General features: G+C 36.1%; 1 protein-coding gene across 10 annotated transcripts in view; it reads left to right on the top strand.

Annotated features, from left to right (window-relative positions):
* The window catches only part of LOC124186212, a 312,828-nt gene that overhangs the window by 255,708 nt on the left and 30,840 nt on the right, over positions 1-26,280 (top strand). For 9 of the 10 annotated variants that reach the window (XM_046577722.1, XM_046577719.1, XM_046577721.1 and 6 more), the window contains 2 exons: positions 12,127-12,298; positions 13,154-13,308. In XM_046577722.1, coding sequence (XP_046433678.1) covers positions 12,127-12,298; positions 13,154-13,308 — 327 coding nt within the window. Of the gene's footprint in view, positions 1-12,126; positions 12,299-13,153; positions 13,309-13,572; positions 13,691-26,280 lie in introns of those variants that run through there. The other variant, XM_046577723.1, reaches the window with a different exon arrangement.

The raw sequence follows: 26,280 nt of genomic DNA, 5'->3' as shown, positions 1-26,280 counted from the left end.
CTTTTGCTTGCAATTCCAATATTTATAATTCTTGTGTTTTCAAAAAGATTTTTTTACCTTGAGAATATAATAATTCGATAAACACTCAATGTACGATTGTCTTGTAATAAAATTAGTCAACAGTATCAATTTTGAGCGAGACAATCTCCTTGAAGATTGCTAACTTTTCTGATTAAAAAATACTAACGGTGAACATTTTTAGAACTGTTTTAGAAAATCTATAATTTTTTGTATTTCGCCACGTGATTAAGTAAACAATTCTGACATTTCACATAATTCTCTTCCCGATGATTTTTATTTATTTTTTTTTTATCTTCCTGCCACTTTTCTCAAATCAAGTATCTATTGCATGGATCAGTTCCACGAATACTTTTAGATTATTCGAACCAAGAATTTTTTAACTACAACTATTCGAAAAACTATATTTCTACAGCGCATAGATGTTTTGAATTAACGTATAGCTCAAAAATTGAGTGTCATATATAGATAGTTCCTGTAAAAAAGTTTTGCGGCTTTGACCAAAATTTTGTATTACTGTTATAAAAATATTTCCTCAGTTTCGAAGAGCTTCTTTTTTCACCTGAAGCTTGTGCAAATCGTGTGTAACGCCAAAAATTTAGATGGCATTCACGTGCATCATGACCTTTCCAATCCCAAAGGTATTTTTACGTGAATTCCGAAGGCTGAACAGCAGCTTGGAAATTACAGATAATAATTTGTCAAAACATGCTGCAGCTATAAGAAAATCCGGGATGTACAAAATTTGAAGTAATTCATGGCTGATCTATTCCATGTAAAAATTGAGTTGTGTAAGGGTTAAAGAAAATTGAGATGCATCGGGGAAAGCGTCGTAGTTTTAATAACAATAATAATCTTCGATACTATACACCGTTCTATACTTCTTTCAACATTAACGTCAGAACGTCCATGTACTAATCGTAATTCAGGCACAGGGTAAGAAAAGAAGGTGCTGTTACCACTAAGAAATTACAGCATAGAGCTATAGTGCAGCTTAAACCGGCGTAATCCGGTCGTAACTTTCAAAGTCCTTTCATTCTATAACTTTGAAACAAGAAATAAAGGCGCTGCAAGTAGCGGATGAGGGTATAGTTTCGTTAATCTAATAAATTATATTGACTACTACCGGGAGGAACTGAATCGAACTTTGGACAACATTCCAACGAGTGTTTTCCAAACTGCACCGATAGATGATAAACCTCGTTATTTAAGTCGGCATAGAAGTTTCTTTAACGCGATTGTGTGGTTACTACCTCCTACTTTTATCGTTATTCAATAAACTGTATCGCCACTTCTGTTACGTCTAACTAGTGAATTGTTTCGCGTGCCGCAATTCACCACTTCAGTTATGAAACGTGACGATCATGTGAAATGACGTTCGCCTTATAACGCCTTGCGCAGACTCCCAGTCATTATCAAAAATCAAAAATCATCAAAATCATCGCAGTGATGAAAAACAAGAATGGGTAAACTCGTCATAGCTGGAATTTTCATCGGGAATAAGTATATGAGCCAGAAACTTGTCGTTTTCCGACAATGATTGTGACAGTTCGAAGCGTGCCGAGGTGGGTGATTTGAAACTATCCAAATAGCAAAATTCAAATACAGTGAGTGAGTCTTGAGAACAGTTACACTTGTAGTTACGATCGAAAAAAGTCTATTTCAATTTCTAAAAAATCTTGGCATTACAATTTCTCTCCAGTGGTTCAAGACCCTTCAACTTTTGCCCTAAGCATGTTTTCATGATTATCTTGATTGCTTGGTTTTCGAAATATTATATCTCTGCAGTTGCTCAAAGTTGGACATCCTGTAGATGGTTGTATATTATGAATAAGTACATACTGTTTACATTTCTAAGTAACCTCCTTAAATACGTTAGCTTTCGGTCCTGCAACGGAATTAATTTTCACTTGATGCTACGTGTATATGTATATAAGTTACACTTACGCTTCTTCCAAACATGAGCTAGGCACGAACCCTTTCAACGTCCTAATTTCCATCTCCGAGGTAAGATACGCTTCAAAGACATGCTTTGAACACTCGTGTTTGTTTATCCCTCAAGTTCCCAGCATTCATTATGATTAAGGATGAGTTCTTTGACCCAGCAGCTAGTTCAAATATTATCATGTACGCGAAGGATGAATGGTCTACAGAAATATTGAAGGGGACAACCCTCGAAGAACTAGCTGCCTGTGAGGAAATCTTAAACCTATGATACAGCTTACGTGATACAAGGCGATTAGCAAAAGCGAAGTCAGCGTCTTGACAACAGATTTTTGTTTATTCTTTAAACTCTATCGATATGTGCAAAACTTATTCCGATAATTTTATACGATCTAATTTTTCTGTAGCCAAGGTCATTAGCTTTGAATTGAACATCCAATGACTTCCAGTAGCTTAATTTAGTCCTGAATTAAAGATAGAGAAACACTAGTCTTTGAAAACAAATTCCTTATAAGTAATTGTAAACTCAACGAGTTGTGCCCAAAATGTTTTTATACAAACTTTTAAGGGACAATAACATTTCCCGGCGTTTTAGTTAAAATCCGAAAATTAAATGGTGTAATTTATGTTTATCGCACATTTATCGCATATGTCTCGTAAGGCGATTAAAACTCGAGCATAAAAACTAATCTGGACAGTCTATATACAAAATTAGCCACTCAAGCGCCACTGGTAGGCTCATTCTAAAATGCGGTAATTTTCTTTTTAACCCTTTCATGCATAAATTTCTTAAATGCGATTCACTTGAAACTTACCACACATCGGCTTTTGGCCGCAATGATTACGAATTTGAACTCGAAATTCTAAAATTCAAAATAACGGATCCAATATGGCGAACATAAATTCAAAAAGTTATTTGATTTTGATAAGACCTTATCTTACGTGATTTTTGAAGTCATTGATTACGAATCTGAACTCGAAAATCGAAAATCAAAATAGTGGATCCGATATGGTGGACATACGAACAAAAACAACAAGGAGAAAACTTTGAGAAAAATTTCGTAAAATTTTTTGACGTGTGTTGGGTTTACGAAAAAATTGGCTTTCGAATTTTCGTGGTAGATTAGCAGAAAATGTTTTTCTTCGTGTTAAAGTACGAATTTCAACCACGTCCTACAGTTTTCGCAATAAATAAATGTTATGTTTTTTTTTTTAGACTTAGAACTACTTCAGGGACCATGTGGAACTGAAAAACTCGGCAGTTGTCACCAACAATGTAGTTGAATAAATAAAAAAAGCCGCAAAAAAGCGTGAATTAAAGCGTTAACAAGTGTTACAAAAAAATTACAATCGAAACTTAGTGTTTTTAAAACGTTTCCAAAGACTCTTTTAGTTAAATTTAACTCGACCAGCTTCGGTTGATCACTTTCAAAACCTTTGCGTCATCGTGTTTCCGTTTCGACAAACTTCCATACCTTATACAGGCACGCGGAAATCACGGTTCCGTGACTAAGTGGTCGTTACAAAAAGCGCGTCCTTATGCATGAATTACAAGGCGTGCGAAGTTATTTGCCGCGCATAGAGCGAACGGGGAAATTTTACCACCGAGGCGCTCGAATCCCTGCAGAGAATGCAACGGTGCACAGGAGGGTTAAAAAAAGTTGATATTATAATGGCAAGGCGAGGTGAATTTTCCCGGCGCATATCTCTGCTCCCTGTATGCAAATTGAACGGGCTGCACTGCACGCGTGGTCTCGATAGCAAATTCATGCTGTGTCCTCGTTGCGCGGTCGGTAATGGCAGTTTCGACTTTCCCCATTTCGACCATAACCGTTCCGCCTTCGAGAATCATCTCACATCCTTGGGGATCCTCAGCAATCCCAGCCTCGCTATTCTCACCGCGTATAATTCTCCTATTGGTAGGTAGACCAACGCTATACTCGTCGATGCTGGCTCTGCAGCCGCCGAATATGATCGCCGGACGTTATATAACCTAAAAAAGTAATGCCAACACACATTTCGCCGCGTATAGCGCTGCAACGTGACCGGACAACTAGAAACTATCTTATTCAATTTATACGCTCTGCTGTTTCCAACTCTGTTGTTTCCTTCCTGCAGGTTTTCCTTAAATTAATATACACAGGTACTTTCTACACAATATACTTATGTTCTTCCTTGTCCCCTGTTAGAGTTGCTTCTTTATATATTTATTTTTAACTTCTGCGGTGACCTAAATCCATACGGAAGACTACGTTCGATAGTTTTCAATTCAAATATGTATCACACGGCGGAAAAGGGTTATTTGAGTCGAGTGATATTCGTTTTACTCAAACTGAATGCTAAAGTCAGATGCAGCGAACACAATGCTTACTTAATTAAAAACAAAATACTTGTGACAACTTAAAATTGAATCAAGTCTTTGAGTGATCATGCCGAGTATCAACTTATTCGAGGCAACACGGCGCAAGTTCCTCGCGTCGAAGTGAATTTTGCATCAAGAAAATGTGTGATTGATCTGACTCGAAAATTTATTGAACGTACCTCAATCGAATTATTTAAAAAATATGAAATTGTTGTATCAATACAAATTGGGCTTGTTTCAATTCATGTTTTGTTAAGTCGAGAGTTCAATGGTTGAAGTAGTAGGTGCAATTTGTTATTACAAAAATCATTGGCATCGACTGGACATTAAACTTATACAAGCGCACAAAACGTATTCTTACAACGATATCATTTATAATTGTGTTGGTATTATGCTTTTTTCGTTTATAATAGATGTTAAGACAAACTTGTCTCACGTTGTCTGTATCTGACTTCTTTCAGTCTACCCCGTTTTATAACTATCTCTGAAGCTACTTTCGTAACGAGAAAGTTCACCGCCTAGTGGCCGTTTATAATACTAATATACTAATGCTTACGATCAATGTATTCTCTGCTTGTTTCAAAGCATATGGCGTTTCTTTTACCTCGTACAGAATTCAGTGCAACAGATTCAACCAGTTACGACAATCAAGCTCCGGTTAGATCAACTGATAATTGACGCGTTCTAATTCAATATTTTTTCCCGCAATATAATCTCTTTTGCAGTCACGAGATTCCATGACGTACCTTCGTAATAGGTAGACTTGAAACTAACAATCAATTTGATTGTCACGAAAAATTTGAGAATAGTTTTGTTCCTACTGGTGCTGATTGGCATGCGTGGTCAGTCTCGTTAGTTGTTCCTTTGGATGTCTTAGAGTGATAAAAATTTAAAAAGGACTACTTGTTTATCAATTTTTTAATGCTTTAAACTTTTTTCTCTTCAAGTACGTGCTTTTCTTGAGAAAGGGAAGTTCAAAAGTGTCCCAAAAGAATTACGTAGCTTAAGGACAGCGGAATACCATGAATCTCAAAGTGAATGGGATCCGCAAACATCCTTTCCATTGATATGTATTTTAATGTGACACATTCACTCTTGCAAAATGTATATTTTTTCATGTTCGGTATTGATTCAAGCTTTTCCAATCTTCTTTTCTAGAGAAAGGAAGAATTTTCGTCGAGTGAAGGTCAAACAATTTAATTTATTTACAACATGTAAAATCGACGTTTCGGTCGGGCCTCGCCGACTATCTTCAGGTTAAAAAGATACAGAAATGTTTTGCTAAAAATTTGTTTCTTCATCTTTAGACAGTGTATTGATTAGTAAAATTGTTTAGTAAATTCTGAATATAAGTACATTTGTTATTCCGAACGATATACCGTCAATTTATTGAGGACAGAATGTATTTGAAGATTAGGTTGCATGAAACTATAACAGTTTATGACTTTGACGAAATATTGTCAATGAATACATACAAATATGTTAGAAAAGGCAATTACAAGGTTTAGAAATGGAATTTAAGTTACAGGAGAGTGATGTTACAAAATTACTTACAAATAAGTGACCACCTTTTCAGCTAAGATGTTAATTAAACGGTATGATGGAAGGAAGTGACAAGAGGATGGATTGCGATCTATTAGCAAAATCGATAATTCAATACGATAGTCAAGAGTCAAAAGCGAGATATTACCATATTGTTATTAGGCGCTAAAATTTTAAACTACAGTATATCAAAATACATATAGATAACTTTTGCATGTCTGTACGTCTATTAACGGTATTGGTATTTTTACTAATATGGATCATCTCTTTGATATTGCGTTTATACCAATTTGGTTCAGATGTTATAACCTTTCTTTTCCATAGGTATAATGGGTAATTTTTTTCGTTTGAAATTATGCTGGACACTTCGAAACCAATGTTAGGCAGGATCCGGTAACATTCCAATGACAAATTATTGTTAAGTTTGTAATTTGTAAACGATTTTGTCAGGTAATTTTTTTCCCAAAATCGTTATTTGTAATATATTCATTCTCTTGGATTGACGATTCAATTTAAACGTAATCGGTTGTTCGTTAACTGAACAAATATAAATAGTAATCGAATTATTATAGATTCTAAACTCGAGGTAGGAAAATTTGGAACGACTAGTAATACTTGAAAAGCATTTCTTTGTAACGAGATATAAGATGAAACATCAAAATTTTTTATGCTATCAAATTGAGTTTCTTTATGCCTTCGCGAGAATCAGTGATCGACGTAAAATGTCTAACCGACCTGAAATTGAGAAACGAAAGAAACACTTTGGGTCTGAAGTTAAAATTTTACTTTATATTTTATGTTACAAAGTCCTATAATTCAGTCAGCTCTTCCATTCGCATTCGTAATAATCAATTATTCATCGTAGTAGCAAAATAACATGTCTGTGACATTGAAATACACTAAATTCCTGTTTCGTATTGGACCGTGATGAATTCGTGAATAATAATTGTGTGTCGATTTGAACGAATGACCATTGCGGTCTATGAATTGATTCAACATTTATTACTCCTGCGGTACAGATTCAAATACCGTTTTCATCGAGTTGAAATACCGCGTTACTCACTTTTATGCCATTTTTTTCTTTTACTTTTAATCCTATCCTGCAAAATTCATTTATGAGACGCGATCCCAGTCCAATGATAATCAGAACTGCTGATGAAATAATCCGTATATTATCAAAATGCTTTTTTCGTTTGCGAAACTTTGAAACAAGCCATCCGCTTTCTCCAGCAACAAAACGTGGTCTTTGGCCGATGCTGAAAATCTATCTAGAAATTTATTTTGTTATTTGGAATGATCAGACTTTCTTTATACGAAGATGCGTTGAAATCGAAATTTTTTCCCACCTGATGGTTTCCATACAACTCGTGGATTCGACCTTTTTATATAGGCTAAGCTGAATTGGGTCGTCAATGAATTTTGAAAAGGCTCCACCCTTGACGTAGGTGGATCACGTCATGTGGTATTACACATATGAGAATACAATCAATGTGGTATTTTGTGTTCGGTAAATGAATAGAACGATGACGCAGGTCATTTATACTTTCGTGCAGTTCAGTCTAGCCTCAAAGGTGTAAAATGTTTTATTTTCATCTCCCTCTCTTCCACTTTTAGGTATACGGCATTCCATGCAAACTCCGTCAGCGGACCCTCACCACTTGGATCTGATCCAAATTTTTTTTCTTACCTTGGCCCTGAGTCCAAAACAGTCTCTATCATTTTTCAAGACTCTTTCGTTTATTCTTACTTTGTTTCCGGAAAGTACCCATTTTGTAGATTCTGAAAGAAATTTCTGAAATTCAGTGTCAGATCTTATTCCATATATACAATCTACTTTCTAAAATTTAATTTAACTGACTTCGATATATACAGAGTGTTCCGTTTTAATAAAGGCAAGAAAATTACTCGAAAAAATAACGTCGTAGAAAAATATGTTTTCTGCAAAAGTTTCAAAATATCGACGGAAGTCTCTCGATGGTAATGTTTCGAAATTTTTGTACCTACGATCTTATCAGATCTCGAAGCAGCTTGCAATACTTAAAATACAAACTTACCGTTTTTTCATTTATATAAAAATATGGCCCCTCTATCTCTTGTCATCAAAAGAGGTGATTCCGTATTGCATTATTTTTCAAATTTCAAAGTGTCATAACTTCCGTGTATTTGAAAGTAGAATACTTTTTGTGTTAGTTTCCTTTCAAAATCAGCTATCTCTGCGTGAGATGAAAACTGTGCGTTTATATCTAACGTATTGAAAGTTGCTGCGAAATCTGGTAAAAGTTCGCTCTTGAGATTGAAATGAGATCACATGTTTCATTTCATAGGAAAAAGTGGTTTGAAAATAAATTTGTTTACATGAAAAGCGGTCGTAATAGTGTCGAAACAATTTGAATTCACGTAAACAACTTCAAAGTGAATTGTAACAAGCGCTTGTTTTATATTTTTTTTACCTACATGGTGAAAGTAACTATGACATGAATTAATAAAAAATTCGAAATATATTTATAAGATCCTCGAAGGATGTTTTATTCGATTGTTTCACACTTTAAATCCACACATTTTGTACATTCCTTGGAAATTTCTATTTTTGAAAAACTTGCTCGTATTAGGATAAACCGACAACGTTATGCGCACAGCTGAACCCAATTTTGTGAAATTGATCACAATGAATTTCTGTATGAATTTTACTTCGAAAAAATTGGAGAAAGCTATCACGGTGGAACACAGAATTTTGTAGTTTTTTTCCCGTGGCCACAAAATGGTCACTTGTCCGAATACTTGAAAAAATCGTAAGTCGCAATAGCGTAAAAAAATATGCCGGAAGAATTTTTAGTTATGGTTACTACACAGAAATGATCTATTCTCATTATTTTGAATAACCGCAAAGTATAATAGTTCTGGTGACAAAGTGATGATAAATTTCGTAACTTCAATCAGAAGATCTAGTATTTGTTGTTACTTTTCTGATAAAGACTACTCGTACAATGCTTACGATGAATTGACGTTACGGCCTAGTTTTGAAATTGTATTAACTAGAAAATCTAGTATCAGCAACTATAATCACACCAAATACTTACTCTTCTAATCACTTAATTACGTAGTAATTGCAAAAATATTTAAACTCAATTGTCACTGCAATATTTCATTAGAATTTTCTGGTAACTATGACAAATGAAGTTTTTCACAGCGTATGGATCGGATCCAAAGTAGTGACGGTCAGGCGTGGATAGAGTTGGCAAGGAATGCCCCGTACACAAACATCAAACGCCGTGGTATCCTGGCGATATGCGTATGTGTCGAGCTTTCCGAATTGTGAGGCGTTAATAGACGGTGGGGAACAGACTCGACCCTGGGGAAACGGTGCGATTGCCTCCGGAGGCGAAATCGACGATTATAATTAATGAATCGAGTGGCCCCGGTAGTTGATGACAGTTACACACGCGTGCTAACTATTTGATCGAATCTCACGCAAGATGAGAGATGACACGTGCCTATAAATTGTATTGTTTCTGAAGGGGGTGCCGTAAGGCTCACGATTAACCGCTACAGCAAATGATATTACTCCTAGGAAATGTTGTGGCGAACTGTTACAGGATAGGAGAACAATGCTGGTAACGGTGTTCCTGATCGTCGAATAGGCGAATGGATATATACCGGGTGTTCCTAGGTAAACGCCACAGCATGTTTGGTTGCCTAACACGGAGGCGAACGAATATCGGTAAAACAGATCCACCCAGTTATCAGTAGTCGGTAGGTCTGTATTACCGATACCTGTTCCCCTCAGTGGAAGGCAACCCAAAATACTGCAACGTTTACTTGAAAATTGCAAAATGGTTGTAACCTTTTTATCTAAAATAAAATCATCTGACAGCAGTTGACAGTTTTCTTCTTTTTCATGCAACCGTTACTGAATTATGATTCTCTTAACCTCGTTAAAATTTTCAAAACTTCCACTTTTCGTTCAGGTTATTTCAAGAATGGTTCAGTTATGCAGCTCTCATTTCTACATGTGAAAAGGGTTTGACCTTTCAAAAATTGTTGATTTCCAAAAAGTATGCTCGAACGTTTTACAAATCGCAAAAAACAAAAAATCAAATTCCTTTCACATAATTCATACATCCGTAAACTCATATTTTATTTTGGACTGAAACAAGTTAGCCGGAAGGTTTAGGCATTTATGGATTTTACTATATCTTAGCATAGCTGCCGTCATGTTTTTCTAGTTTTAAACCTGACGTATTTTCGTCAGTTTGAGATTTAGATTCGTGAACTTGACATCCAATCGTCCAATCGGCTGCACTTCATTCACGAGCTCGAACGAGGGAGGATTTTAATACGAGTACTTGAAATAAACATATCCGAATAATTGATTTATTTGACAAGCTGCAATTTCGGTTACCAGTGGTGCAGATATTCTGAATGATTACGACACGCTTCTGGGCAGCGTAGCAACGGTTGACCGGGCGTCGAGTGTTGAGACTGATCTGGTCATTCATCATCCAGCAAGTGTAAACCTAAGAGTTGATTGATCACGCAATATTGGTAATTGATATATAATCACGCACCATTATCGACGGAATTTGACGCACGTGTGAGTCGAGTAGGAGGTGCAAGAACAGAAATGGCTGAATGGACGGGAACGAGCTTTGAACCGTCACGTCGCCGCGTCGCGTGAAACGCGATCTCGACACGGCACTAATTATTTTCAACATCAATTTGATCCTTTTTTTCTTCGCTACTAGCTCGGAAATTATTATTTTGATGCCCACAAAATCTGCGATTTATACTCTGGAACGATATAAGCTTCTCTTTGAAAAATAATGGAATAAAAAGCAAACAGTTGAAACATGCTAGTTGTATGTTTAAATTAAGCTTCAAAATTTGAATAAAATTCTATTTTTGTTTAAGTTTAAATCCATGGAAACCATTCTATAGTTGTAATGAATCAATTTAAGACATATTCTATTTCAATATGTAGTTTCTTCATAGACTTGAATACTTCATATACAAAGTGAATTCTGTAATTTATGAATTAAAAGCGAGCTGACATTCGGTAAAATTATGAAAAACGTACACGATAAAGGTTTCTGTATGGCGTTATCCTGAATCGCAAATTTAACTGCAGAGCTGGTGGATTTAGAACCCAATCAGAACAGTGAGTAGTAGTAATACAAGGAGAGTTCTGGATAAAGATTTCTACTACCGATACTTACCGATACCTTGGCCAGACTCAAAACCTTCTTCGCGATCACGTCATCGCGATCAACCCTTGCTGTACCGACCCGAAGGTCAAAATTGCGCTGCCTTACCAACAATTTTATCAATCAGAGGTCAAAATTACGCTGCTTTACCAACAATCTGCTGACTCATTTTATTGATCGACGGTCAAAATCATGCTGCTTTACCAACAATCTTGCTGTCATCCCCCCCTTACCGACGTTCGAGGGATAGCGGAGAGATTTTGTTGACAAGAAAGCGCAGTTTTGACCTTCGGTAGATCAAATTGTTCATACAGTCTGGTGAGAAAATAGCAGCACAATCGACTCGTAGTTGAGTGATACGAATAAAACAATTTGCTGATCACTCACTATGCTACTATTCTGAAAAAAATTGATAAAAAGTGTTTATTCCTGATTCACCATTCTCCTCAACTTCTTATTGTTAGCGTACTATTGGGATTTCAACCTTCCGCGATTTTCGATTCATAAATTCAAATATGCAAACCGTGTGTGGATTGCGAGTCTTGAAGAACTGAGCGTCGAAGTTTCGTCGAGTGATAGATATTCATGGATCATCTTCTGATCATCACTTGAAAACTTATATTTTAAATACATTTCGATGTTATATGACGATAAGCTCCAGCTATTTTGAACCGCTTTGATTTATTTACGGTACAACTAATTGCCAGCCCTCTGGTCGAAGCGAGAGAACAAGGTGTAGACCAGAATTACGTCAGGCGAAACGGATTGCCCGAGTGACCATTGTCCGTTGCGACCCTTTTTTTCCTATTGAAATTCTGTCAGGCAAAAGGTTGTCCGTGTGGGCAGCGATGGGATAATAGTGGGTTCAAACGAAGGGGTCGTCGGCGTAGCGCTGCCGTTGGCAGTGTAGAGTTCGTGATTACCTCGGGGAAAGAATAAAGCCAAAAAGAATGAACAAAGAAATCCAAAGTGCCACTGGGATGGGAAGTAAGGGAATACCTACACTTGGCCACTATTCACTCGCAGGCCGACTCAACATCGAATTGTGTATCATTACAGCACCGGTCTTAACAATAGTCGACGATGCTGGAAGAGTCGTCGCCGCTGGGGAAAGACACCTCAAAGCCGGAAGTGTTTTGAAGCTCAGCTGCGAGGCTAGAGATGTTCGCGAAGACGAGGGCGAGTCTCTTGTGTGGACCAGGGGGGATGAAACCCTCACCGAAAACGTCAGGTAAACAAGTCCGGCTTATTCACTTATTCTCAGTTCCCTGTACGGTGCATTCCACGTGTAATCGACCTGACCGAAACCCTGGCCCTCTCAGAATTGGTTTACACTTTGTGCGATGTATTTGTAAAATTGATAGAAGCATGAATGATCTATCGTACAGTGTTATCCGAAGACGTTGATACGACGTTAATTGTAACATCGATAATGTGAAAGTTTCAATCGAATACAACTCGTAAATTATAGATCAATACAGAGCAAAGTTGGCCGTCATGTACAAAAACGTTTCACTTTTTCGTGAATTTTCTTATATATTACATTTTGTTGACTCAGAATTTCATAGAATACCTAGCGAGATTTCATGTTAATTGTCAAACTTGTAGATTCACTAACGTGTCGTCTTGAGAAATAAATCACTCCCACGACCTGAATAAAAAATTAGGAAATGAGTAAACATGATTTAAAAAATCTTCAACAATGATGCTTACACCAATGCTAATGAACACGAATACAGCAAAATCTTTGAACATTTTTCTAGCTCACTAGATCCCCGAAATTTGTCTGAAAAACGAACATTTTTATCCAAACTAAAAATAAATATTTGTGAAATCTTTTTTATACTATCTCTGAAGATCTCTACTGTGAGGAAAATAAGCTCAAAACCCTTAGAATTTAAGAATTATACATTTATTTTGATCGCTCTATATATAAATGTTTTCTTAAATTATATATATTTAAGAATGTAAGCCATACTGAATGAAACTTGTGCAACTTGCCAATGCTGAGTCAGAACTTGGAATGTCAGCAGAGCAAAGAATCGGAACTGATCGTGACATGAATCGAACATGAACTTATTTCCAGTGAAAATAAAACGATGGAGTACATCGGTGAGATGGAAATCCACGTAGTCGTGAGCACTGTGTCCGTCGATAAAGCTACGCCAAGGCACGCTGGAAACTACAGCTGTTCTGTCCCCGGACGGACCAAATCAACCGTTGTGGTCCACGTGCTGAACGGTGAGTGAACCACCTTCTGCTTCCCCATGATTCACAGAATAGATTTTTCGATGCGTTGAGCCATAAATTTCAAAAATATGTTGGGTTGCCTACCACTGAGGGGTAAAAATGTCGGTAATACAGACCTACCCAGTTATCAATAACTAGCGCGTTCAAAGTTCTCGCAAGGAATTTGAGTTTTTTTATGAGATTTGTAAAACTTTCAAGCATTAATTTTTCGAAATCCACAATTTTTGAAAGAGCCAACCTTTTTTTTTTTTGCAGAAATGACAGCTGCACAACTGAACTGCTCTCAAAATAACCTGAAAAAAAAGTGGAAACTTTGAAAATTTTGACGATGTTAGAAGGATTATGATTCAATAATGGTTGCATGAAAAAGAAGAAAATTGTTAGTCTTCACAGTGGTGGTATCATCTAAACAGGTTACAACTAAATTAAAAATCTTGTGATGACAACCTTGTCGGTTCAGCATTAAATTCGCTATCCATGTCACTGGATGTATCCAACTAAACGTCTATTCAATTATTTTTTACACAGTTATTTCATCAAACCTTGGAATATTAATTTCAACGCAATACAAATTTTGTAAAACCTAATTTAATCCAATATCAAATATTAATAACCATTTTTTCATTGTATTGAATGCACAGTTAATTGGTTGTATGAATGCAAACTGCAGTTTTTGACGTGTGAATTTGATTATACCCAAAAAGCGGTGAAGAAATTTCTTGGATATAATGTATTTTTTATAGAGATTAGATTACCGAAAGAATAATGATTGAGTCAAACTTAGTCTGACACCACAGTTGATAATCATCGTGCGGAATTTGACCATCAGCTTTCCGTTACTTCGGAAACTTGAACTCATAGACCGTTAAACCCCTATTTGTATCCACGTATAAGTAAAAGAAAACGATCTGTTATTTTACTAGTCAAATTAGACGTCAACATATGTTAGATTATTTCAAATTTAAAAATACATTTTTTCTTCGGAGCAAAATCTAAGCATTAATTTTTTGCCGTGGAAAAAAAAAAACCACCCGAAAGATTTTAGTCTCAAATGTCACATCGATTCTCCCTTTTCAACCATTATTGAATTTCTCCACTTATTCAAATTGCTTTTTACAAACGAATCAAGCTTCAAACAAAAACAATTTTCTTGTATCCTGTACACAGCAAATACTTCTTTTTACTTGTATTGTTGTTAATATTTGGCTCAACGTACGGAAACTTTATTTCGAATTCTGATATTTTATAACATTACGTCATGGGTATAAAAACGATAAGAATCACAAACAGGAAGAAGTAACAGGAAACAGGTAAGTATGGAAAGCAATATGGCCAACCCCCTATCTTTCATTAAACCCGGATGTTCCCCTTTTCCTTGGCGGAAACACCATGTATCATGACAAAATTGTACAAGCTTTGTTACGAAGGTAAAACTAAATTTTTAAATCTATTCTTTGAAATTTATTCGTTGTTTCTTTGGTTTCTTTCTTGTCTTTCCGCAGCCGTTTTATCCGAGAATGACGACAAACACGAGAATATAAGAACGACGAAAGAACAAGTGTAGAGAGAGGAAGAGAGTAAAAGAAGGAGGCAGCGAGGGTTTGGGGGGGGGGGGGGGAGAGGGGGCAAAATTGTCGTTTAGATAAATGAGAGGGTGACCTCTTTTCACAGGGAGCCTCAGCTCCTTCAGTCGCCACGAAAAGAGATGATAACGTAAATTACAGCTCATCTTAGTTGCTGCTGCTTCTACCCTCGAGATTCGCGTCACAGGCTAAGGAATAAGGATAGAGTTTGAGCAGCTCCGGGGGTGCAGGAAGGTGGTTTTTGCCTTGTTCACGGCCTATTTTCCCCCTGACGAACGTCGCACGCTAATGCGACCCTGGTTTCGTGTTCAAGGGTGAAAAAGAGACGTAATTTTTAACAGAGCGGAGATACGTATGGACGTATATGGGGCGTTCCGGTGTCAACTCGGTAAACAGATTCACTGTCACAGTTTTTTATCTTCGTCAAGAATTTTTACTGTGATATTGCGACCCTTGAAAACCAAAAATAAAAACTTTCAATTTTCAGTTTGGAAACTGCGACATGGAAATAAATTTGTGTAAAACAAAAAAAAAAAAAAAAATTATGACGTTTCCGATTGATCACTACTACATTTGTGGATGTGTATCACTTACCCGGGTTCACGATAAGTACAAAAAACAAAAAGAACGTAGATCCACCCTTATTTTAGGTGAGATCAATTTACAAGGTGAAAATCAAATATTTGTATTTTATGTTTTTAAATATCAATTCACTCATTCTTGAAATGGATTCAAAAATTTAGATTAAAAAAAGGGGATAGAAAAATTATGAATTTTTGTTGGAAGGGTCAAGAGATTTTGATGGTTATGTATTCTCAAGAAAATACTTGGTAAGAATAAAATACATCATGGTACACTTGGAGACAATGAATCTGAGACGGTTTATTTTTTACACTGGACAGTTATGTTGGCAACACAGACAAACCTACAACGCCATAGTTGGCCAAGCGTGAAACTAACTCAATCTCAATAAACATAACATAACCCATGACCGTCGAATCTAACCTTAGAATGATGTGTCAATCCAACAAGTCATCATCCCCGAGGTAATCTAAGGTTAGATTCGACGGTCATGGGTTATGTTATGTTTATTGAGATTGATTTAGTTTCGCGCTCGGCCAACTGTGGCGCTGTAGGTTTCTCTGTGTAGCCAACATAACTGTCTGGTGTAAAAAATTAGCCGTCTCAGATTCATTGTCCCCGAGTGTACACGTATACCTGAACATACGTGTAGGTTTTTCATTAGTATAATTAGTCACGGCTTAGCTGATATTATTTTATATTACTTGTTTCTTCTCAGGATTTTACATTCTATTGTCAAATACCTGTGTGTGAAGTTTTGTGTTTCATTCCTTTCTTTATTTCTTTGCTTTCTTTAGATTCCCAAGAATTTTTGAATTTATATCTCAATCTATACGCTGTAATTTAGTGCCCCACTTTTTTTATGGATATAAATTATGATTGTTAGCAACGGCTTTTGGAAAACGGATTTCATTCTCTACATTCTTTATTCGATTTCGTCTACTCATATGTTTACCCTATAATGCTGTATGAAATTCTTGTATAATCTCTTCACCGACTTTCTCATAATATCGGTTGGTTCCTAAATGTGTCAGGCTATGTAGAGTTTCCTGCTCATTCGGATTAGTTATGGTATTGAACATTGTTGACCGAAGAAAATATCGGTTTACGGTTTCTGTCCAAAAAAAGAATAAATTTCACGAGCATTCTACTGAAAGTAACTCATTCAATATTTAAAGAGAGTCTGAATTTTTTAGAACTGCGATATTCTTATTCTTTCTTATTCGCTGATTCTTAACATTCATTCAAGTTTCTTGTAATGGGCTGGCGGGCAAAATTTTTCTCTCTCAGTATAAAAATTAACGGTGTTTTTACAAACAATTTTTCAAATAACGTTTTAAAAATAAAATAGCATATTCCTGTATCGAACGAATTACTTTTAGTGAAATTTTGATGAAAAAGTTAGTCCACTTCGGTCAGAAACCAGTAAGCAAAATTTTTTGATCTAAATATGTTTTCCATAAATATTCGATTTCACAGCAATTGAAAGGGTAAAATTTCCGCATTACCAAATCATTTTCATGTTGTAATAATGTATCAAATGAGAAAAAATCAAAACACAAGCCTAAAACCCTGCCCTAGTTATCTGATATTGTTTTCAGGTAATAATTTACACAATATGAGAAAAAAAAATACGGAAGGCTGAATTAACGTTGCCAATAAAATGAAACGATGACTCTGTATAGTTGATTCTTAATTAGCCTACCCAGGATTTCCAGCGTAATATAGAGGGCTACTTATTTTCCTTGTACATTCAGCCGTGTCACTGGAGTCGGGTACCTATGGGGGATTCCATGCCAAATCGACCAATTTAAATCCTGATGCCTATTTTTAACTTTTTTAAAAGATTTTTTTTTAAGCTTAGTCTAAGTATTTCTGAAACCCTTAATTAATTTATCTTAATTTTATTCATGGAATCGCTTTCGAGTTACAAATATTGAAACCCTTTTACCTTTCCTAAAGTTTTTAAAAAGGACTCAAAAGTATTATCTTTTGCTTCATGGCGGAATGATTTTTTATGCTTCTTTTAAAAAGGATTTTAAGATTTTTTTACTGACGACAATCAATCACAAATGTTGTCATATATTTAAGGGTGTAATGAGGTGGAACTTCAGAAAATGAAAAATATTTGTAACTGAGAAGTAATTTCACGAATGAATTTCATAGAATTAATTGAAGGTCCTAGGCTTATTATTGTCTTCTAATAATAATTTCAACAAACTTTAAAATGGTGAGGATTGAAATTTGCTAATTTAACACGGAATGCCCCATATCCGGTGCTCGTTCGAATTACAACAAGAAAAGGAGGTGATTCCTCTTCAGCGTCTGTGTTAAGAGCAACATATTTTTTTATTAATTCATTAATGCATCGGCACTGTTTACTTTTTCATCACGTACACAGTCAGAGTTACAACTTAGTTAATTATAGAGTAGCCTTAATTTAAACATCATTAGCGATGCGTCGGTAAAAATTAAAAAAGAAAAAAATGTCCGCACCAATTTCTAATTTATTCATTAATATGTTAAAACAATCATGGGAGGAACGCGAGAGTGGTCAATAACTGATTTTGGAAAATAAATGAGCAAATGTTTAAATTGAGTAAGTCCAAGATGGCGGTATAAGTTTCAAAATTTTCTAATATGGGAATGCATATTTTTGCTTTGTCGCTTACTGCCTCAATTTATCGAGCAAACCCTTCTCCATCTCCCTCCCTCTCTCTCTCTCTCTCTCTCTCTCTCTCTCTCTCTCTCTCTCTCTCTCTCTCTCTCTCTCTCTCTCTCTCTCTCTCTCTCTCTCTCTCTCTCTCTCTCTCTCTCTTGTCCGTCTTTACATTCCTTCCACTTTTTATATTCTCTGTCGGTAATTCATTTTCACCCACACAGGTTTTTTTTTCCACCCACCACTTTTCGAACCGCTCTTTGCTTTCGCTGTAAAGACACGTGCACGTCACTTGTTTTCAGTAAATTCGTTTGACAGCAGCGTCACCGCAGTTTAGTAAAACAGTCACGAACAGAGGCAATCGTGAGATCAGACTTAGCAGCGAAGGATTTGAATTCGATCGAAAGTGAACTGCTTAGGAATAATAATAAGAAGACGAGCCTTCCGTCCATTATTATAATATTGCAATCGAAAATTTGTAAGAAAAATTGGAACAAGTCTTCGTCTATAACTTGCTAGGAACTATCGCAAAAACCGTCAGTTAGAATAGTATATTTGTATAACAAAGAAGTAAACTCGATTTTTTCGGGACGAGATCAAATTTGCAATATGAGACGTAGGTGAGCCGAAGCAGAGGCGTAACTAGGCATTTAGGGGCCCCGAGGGAAATACGCAAATTGGGTCCCCCGGGTAAATAATGAAATATATTTTTCTGGAACCTCCCCTCCCACGCTTCATAAATTTGTTCCCAATATAAAACAATAAGATATTCGATTTATGCATTCTGTACACTGTAAACTAAAATTACCATTTAACCAAAGAAGATATGTTACATTTTTGACTATACAGTCGATATGACTATTGATACAGTTACAATGTTAACTTGAAATAAACATTTGAAATGGAAAATATCAGGAGCATAATCTTATACGTAACAAGGTCATGGAAATTATAAGGATAATGAAAGAAACAGAAATCCAATAATTATTTTATATAAGTTCGTAAATTCTATAAATTTATAGAGACAATGTAAACATGTGTTGCTTATCATCGTCCGAATGAAATATTACCACTTCATTTTTGTTGATAACTTTTTTTAGCTTAATATAAGTATTTCTGAAGCCCTTTATTAATTTATCCTATTTTTATTTATGAAATCGCTTTTGAGTTACAAATATTCAAACCCTTTTACGTAAACTTATTCCTCAAGTTTTTGAAAAGTCCTCCAAAATTTTATCTTTTGCTCCGATCATGTTACGATATGTCCCATGAGAGAGTAATTTTTTTCTTTTTTTCTTGAAAAGTATTTCGAGAATTTTTTGCTCACCATAATCACTGACAACATGTGTTTTTTATCATTATCCGAATGAAATATTACCACTTCAATTTCTAACCCCCGTCTCTAGAGGTCCTCTTACTTTGGGGGCCCTGAGGCATTGCCCCGGTTGCCCCAGCACGGTTACGTCCCTGAGCCGAAAACGCTTATTGTAAATACGGGAGGCGAAAAGACCGCTGCCGCTTTGTTGCGTACGATTCTTTGTATAAAAAAAGTATGTGACAAGTTTTTTCGCGCATCAGGAAGTTGAGGTTAGGGTTGCGTAATGTCAGATTTGGTCGCGAAAGCGCATGCGCGTAGTATACCCCACGCATACGCGTTCGCAAACTCACTCGACCGTCGTAGAGACGGGTACTTCGTGTACGGGAAACACATATGGGAAAAGGTGTAAAACATGCTCGAGTTATGTAAGAAATCGTTTCACCATGAACTCACAAAATCGAAATAAAATGCAAACTGGATGTTTGCATTTTATTATTAGATTGAAGTAAGATACAAATGACATTTGTAATTAGTAATTGATTGCGGTTTCAATCTATGACAAAACGTTACAATCAAGTATGAATAGCACAAACTTCGTAGCACGGATCGTCAAAATTCATGCGTCGTTTATCTCACTGAGTTAATTGAATTACGTTGAATTGCGCGGTTTCGGACTGCAACGATCATGCTACTTTGTCTAGACTCAAGTTGGTACACACTTCTAGTCATCTACCGCGCACAACGCGCTCCTACTTACCGACACATACAATAATCTTGACTTGACTCTCTCGACAAACGCAACTTTTGTAATAAAATAAATTCTGCACGTAAATTACACTTTACATTATTCTATTAAGATACTAGTTAATACTTAATTAAACCTCAAAAAGTACCATTCAAATCCCGATATAGCCTATAAATTATAACTACGTATAATCGTGTATTGGGCACTAGGAAAATTTTATATTTAAACTTTAACCGTGATCGGCTATACAACTAATCTTTTTATAGAGGTGAATAAATTCTACCTCGTCAAAACTTAGTTACCAAATCTATAAAAAAAATAATTGTAATGTTCTACGTACTTGTGTGAAAAAACAACATTATTACGTCGATTGCTAACCTGATGCAGCTTACTACGTACTTTTCGTGAATTTCAAATTTCCGAAATCCAATAGTTTTCTCTGCCTCGGAAAATTTCGTATATAACGATTCTCGGATTCTGCGGAAATCGATTCGGCCTGAATCTAGCTGCTGCGAAACGATGGAAGAAATTCAATTTCGGCAAAGATAAAACTCCGAACCGGAATGAAGGGTTGTAAATCTAAAATATAACTCCGGCTGACGGTTATGACAAAGTCGCTATCAAATTCATGGCATGTAAAATTCGAGTGGAGCTGTTTAAATGGCCGTCGATATATTTTAGCGCGGAGAGGTTGATAACGTCACGGTTTCATTTGTTTTTTTTTTTTTTTTGTTTTTCGTTTTTTGTTTTTTTTCATTTTACTTCCATCTATTTTTCTCTCCGTCTTTCTCTCATCATGCAAATGAACTGCGTGGGAAACGAAAAGTTTGCCTGAATAAATTACAAGCCTTCGGGTCACAGACTCTTACTTCTTTTCCTTTGTCTTTTTCTTCCCTCTAAATATACATACTGTGTACATGCATACCTGTACATAATATACAAAGTGATTTCTTAACGACTGCACGTGCCGTCGTCTGTTCAAATTTATTGCGCTCGAGCTAGAAATGGACGATATACATCGTTATTTCGACTATCGATGTTTTTGATCGGTGTTTTTTAAAGTCGATAGTCAATGCAAAATATTGAACTATCGACACCGTCAACTCGGGAATAAATTGAATTTCTGTTCCAATATCTGTCGGTAATTGATTTGTAAAAATTAAATACACGTTACTAAGTTTGATAATAAATCTGTATCATCTACTCAATTTCTCACTGTTAATTAGAATATTTAATTAATTTAGTTTTTCTTAATTTGATTTATATTAAATTCTCATATTTTATAATTATTTTCAATAATGATGATAATTTAAAAACTCAACTTTTTCGTGCCCATCTTTCATTTCACAACCGTAGCTGGAATGTTTAAATTTTTGCGCTTGTTTTCACCATCGATGTTAACAATCGATGTTTCGATGTTTTCAGAATAATATCGATAATTCGATGTCAATATTTTTTACTGACATCACCTGGCTGTTTGCCCAACCGTCATAAATTTCGGCGACAGTTCACCGCGATGTACATAACCTAGAAAATTTTCATAGCTATCGACGTTGAGCACGAGTGCCAGTGACAACTGTCAAAATTTTTGAGGTTACACACGTCGTCACGGCTGCTCGGATCGTAGCGCGTGCGCATTAATTTTTAGCAGACGACGGAACGTGCAGTCGGTATGACTCCACTCTGCATATCCGACCCAGTATTCGCTTCTCGTTTCTTCCTTTTTCATATTTTTTCTACGGAAAATTACGCATGCAAGGACCGAATGATTGAGAGAGGAAACTGATCACATGCGGTAGCTCGGAAGAAAGAAACTCCGAAGCGAAGCCCCCCGATTAAGGGAAAGATCACTCTCGACCCTCCGTTCTCTACAATGATACCGCGAGCTGCGGGAAGTGATATATCTCTTATTTTTGCCGCGGCACAGACTAAAGAAGGAATAGTTGGTTTGGCTGGTGTCCAAGATCGATGGGGAATTTGTCAATTCCCTGAGCTCCTTTCCCTTCTCGCACGTCATATCCCAACCTCTCTTTCTTCCCTTCTCTATTTCTCTTTTTCTCTCTTTATCTTGAGTTTGAATGCGCTAGGGGAGAGTCTGGAAACCTTGAAATATCTCCGGATCTTGAAATCTCGGGCACTCAACCTAATCTAGACATTCATTCGCACCCCAATCTCCATTTTCTCTCTCACTCTCTCTTCTCCTCAATCTATCTTCACCTCCGGTTACTTATTCCCAACTTTCGCTTATACCCACTTTGCCGCAAATATATTTAGCACGGATAAGCTATCCTACAATTACTGAAAATATAATAAGGAATGTCTTTGTTATTATGAATTTATGAATTTTTTGAAAATTTTATCTCAGCTTGTCCATGAGACATAGGAAGTGAGATATAAACAATATTCAAGCTCCGTAGGTCATCGTATTGAACCGTGAATCCAGAATAAGAATATGACAAGATTAGGTCTTACAAAAATCATGAACTTTTCTGAATTTCAAATGAAAATAGTTTTTGAATTAAATGAACAATTATCAACTGAAAAAATCTTCTTTGTAATTGAAATAAGTTGGTGATCTTCGTAACGTATAAATTTTCTATTTCGAGTTATATTTGGTTTGTCGAAAATTCATAACTCAACAACAAATTGTGATAAAAACTTGAAAAAAATCATGAATGATTCTTTTAACAGATATTATACAATGTACGTACATATGTACTTCAAAAAATGAAGCTCAAGAAAAACTTGGCCTTAAATATTATCCAATTTATAGTGAAGCGAGCCAAATAAATGATTGCACACTTTGATTAACATAAGCTTTATCTATTCATTAACTGTTCTACTTATCATTACCATTTTTAAAAATTACTGCTGATGATTGGATGACGTATTATGCATCTTACAAAAGTACGTCTCGCTTTATCATGGATACGGATTCCAGATTTTAATTCAATAATGCGTTGTAGGTATGGATTGCAAGGTTCACTAACCTCAATCAGTACATTAAATTCGAAAAATTCAAGGAACCAAAATCCTAGTACGATGAAAATAATCGTGATTGTGAAGTTTTTAACAAAAATTATACATTCAAGTTGTACCTACGTCTGTGGAAATTTTATGAAACAAGATTTGCAAAGTCTTCTTTCCTTTTTCAACGTAAATTTGCTACGTATTTTCGGATTATGGAATTCGTAAATATGAATCACATCTTATTTCGACCACTTTGGTGAAACCTCTTATACCATCACTTCCCGCTATCATCCGAAGGTAAAAATTTACAAAGTTAAATATGTAGGAATTTATAAAATAAGACTCAATCGCACCGAAGCTTTATTTTACATCAAAGGCTTCAGGTTGTTTTTCATTGCCCGTTATATTATCAAGATTGCCGTACAGCACTTTTTCCCGCATGAACTTTTATACGTGCGTAATTTGATGGATGTGAAAATGTTTGTAGTCGAGAGAGAAAGTTGGAAAGTTTGAATAAATCCGATCAAATCTCGAAATAGAATGCATTTTTATCCGAGGCATGAATGGAATTCCGAAAATTCTTCCTCCCGTTTCTCGGTTCGGCACAGCTGCAGCCTGCATTTGCAGCAGCGTTGGAATAAATTATGCAGTCTAGTAGACGAGCGACTTCTAATGGAAATATTTCACGAGTAAAACGAATTTCCCTCTTCCCTCACATTTTATTCTCTCCTCCACGCTCCGTATTTTCCTTTTTAACCTTCTGCCGCCGCAGGTTCGCCACCTTTTAGTCCGGTCAAAATATGTCTGAATTAAAAATATACGGGAAATGTTTGAATTTTGGTATATAATTTTCGATCCTCAAAAACTCAAATCTGAAGTCAATATTGAGGTGCATAGTCGGCGTTTCGCCAACACAGCAAAATTTTCAATTTTAAAAATTTTTGTCAAAATACGCTTTCGATGGATGAAAAATGACTGGATTATCGTGTAGAGCGGAAAATTCTACGTCGAATTATGTCTTCGTGGCGGAAACGAAATCGAATTACCAAATTAAGAAAAAAGAAATTCTACTTATCGACGGCATCTGGGGAATTTTCTTGAAATGATTTCTTAATCAGGAAAAAAGAAATTCTACTTATCAACCGTACCTAGGGAATTTTGGTGAAACAATCATTTTTTTTCTTAATTTGTTAATCCTACTCCGTTTCCGACATGCATGGATATAATTCGATGTTGCGATAGTCAAGTCATTTTTCGTCTATCAATAGCGGTTTTTGAGGAAATCGTGAACAAGGGCAAACTTTGCTATTTTCTCGAAACACTGGCTTTGCTACTCAAAAACGACTTTAGATTTGAACTCCTGCGGGTCGAAAACCTCTTTACACAAAAATGCAGCCACGTTCGGAATATTTTTAATTCAGTCCTACTTTGATTGGACTATTTCTCACTCCGCGCCCCGTTTCCACAGCCACCCGTCTATTGGCACCGAGCTTACGTGTTTTCCGCAGAATTAACCAGGAGCAACCCTTAGACAAGGTAGTTCGCATCAAGCCACGAGATTGGTATAATTAATTTACGAAGACAACTAGCCTGTCGTCTAAAACATCTGTGTGAACGTTGACGGAGACCTCAAGATGTTACTCTTGTCCCGTGGCTCCCGCCCACCTTAACCCTCAATTATAACTCGCTTCCCCCTCGGTCGTCTGTAAGCCTTCAGGGCCTCGAGACTCGCTCTCTGAACTCGAAACTCTGGACTCGAAACTTGAAACTTGAGACTCAAAATTCAGGGGCCTCGATTGTGCAGTTTCCTGCTCTATATCGAACGGAGTCTATGTTTGGCGCACTTTACGGCGTACCTCGAATTAATCCATTTTGTTATTAATGACTAGAGCCGGGTGTTCGGCCTTCCATATTTTATCCCATCACCCTGCTCGGTCCGATATAGGATCAACCCACCAAATCTGGCTTACGGGGAAATCTTGTTCGACGACCGGCAATGGCCACGAATCACTTTTCTTTTCTTTTTTTTTTTTTTTTTTGCAGATTACTCTATTTTTCGGAGAAAATATGTGACTAAGAAAGTTACTATAATCATCACAGATGAATGATCGTCGGGTTTTCATGATTTTTGTCTCAATAAACGCAGCTGTTCTCAATGCGGGAGCAATTAAATTTTGGGTTTAATTGCAGGGTTAAGTAATTTTCAAGTTACACAAATAACCGAAGAAAATGAATGAAAGTTGAATTGATGATTTTGGTTTCAACTTATGCGACTGTTCTCAATTCGGAAAGATTTTAGATTTGATTCGTCAACTAGCCTCGAGTTATTTGAATGACAAAATTTAATGAAAAAAATAGATTTCACTTCTAACCCATCCCAGACCAGACAAATTAATTACTTGTTTCCCATATTATCTAACAGAAATTTTAAAACCGAAAACATGAAGCTGACATTTGAATTCAAGGCTCTTCAATCGTACATTCCACGGCTTGTTGTCTTGTTCAAGTAATAAAGCAAACATTGATACCAAAACTCTCTCCGAATATTCACCATGAGCCTAGATATCGGTTCAAGTAGCGTCAAAACTATTGGCGTTTTCAAGAAAGCTCCGGATGTCATAATTTTTCTGACGAGAATTTGAATTGCAAAATCATTATAACAATAATTTACGTAAAATATCTGAAATGAGAAAAGAATATAATAAACATATTAAAATTTAACTATCCGCTTTTGTTCCTCATATTACTTTATATTACAAGGATAGTTGTGGAAGTATTTTAGATCTTCGTAAGAGACAATATTTACATGAATTGTTATTGTTATCGCATAATGAGCTTTGTGAAGAACACCAAAGTTGTTTGAACTAATACCCTACACTAGACAGTTAAGATTTCACTTCAATCTGAGGAGCTTAAAGTTTCAGTGACGTGTCTTTTGGAGCAGAAAATGAGAATAAGAGACCAGTAGAAATTCAATTCCCCGAACTGCTTTATATTTTTCTGAGTATTCGTTTCTCTTCGCTCGTTCTGTTCGCGGTGCGTTGAATTCCGTAGCAAAATTCCGTAACGAATAACAGAATTGCGAATGTGCGGTTAAACTTGTTGT

This window comes from Neodiprion fabricii, chromosome 7 (genome assembly GCF_021155785.1).
Source record: "Neodiprion fabricii isolate iyNeoFabr1 chromosome 7, iyNeoFabr1.1, whole genome shotgun sequence".
Taxonomy (NCBI): domain Eukaryota; kingdom Metazoa; phylum Arthropoda; class Insecta; order Hymenoptera; family Diprionidae; genus Neodiprion; species Neodiprion fabricii.
Note: the sequence above shows the minus strand (reverse complement) of the source record. Positions and strands in the feature narration are given on the sequence as shown.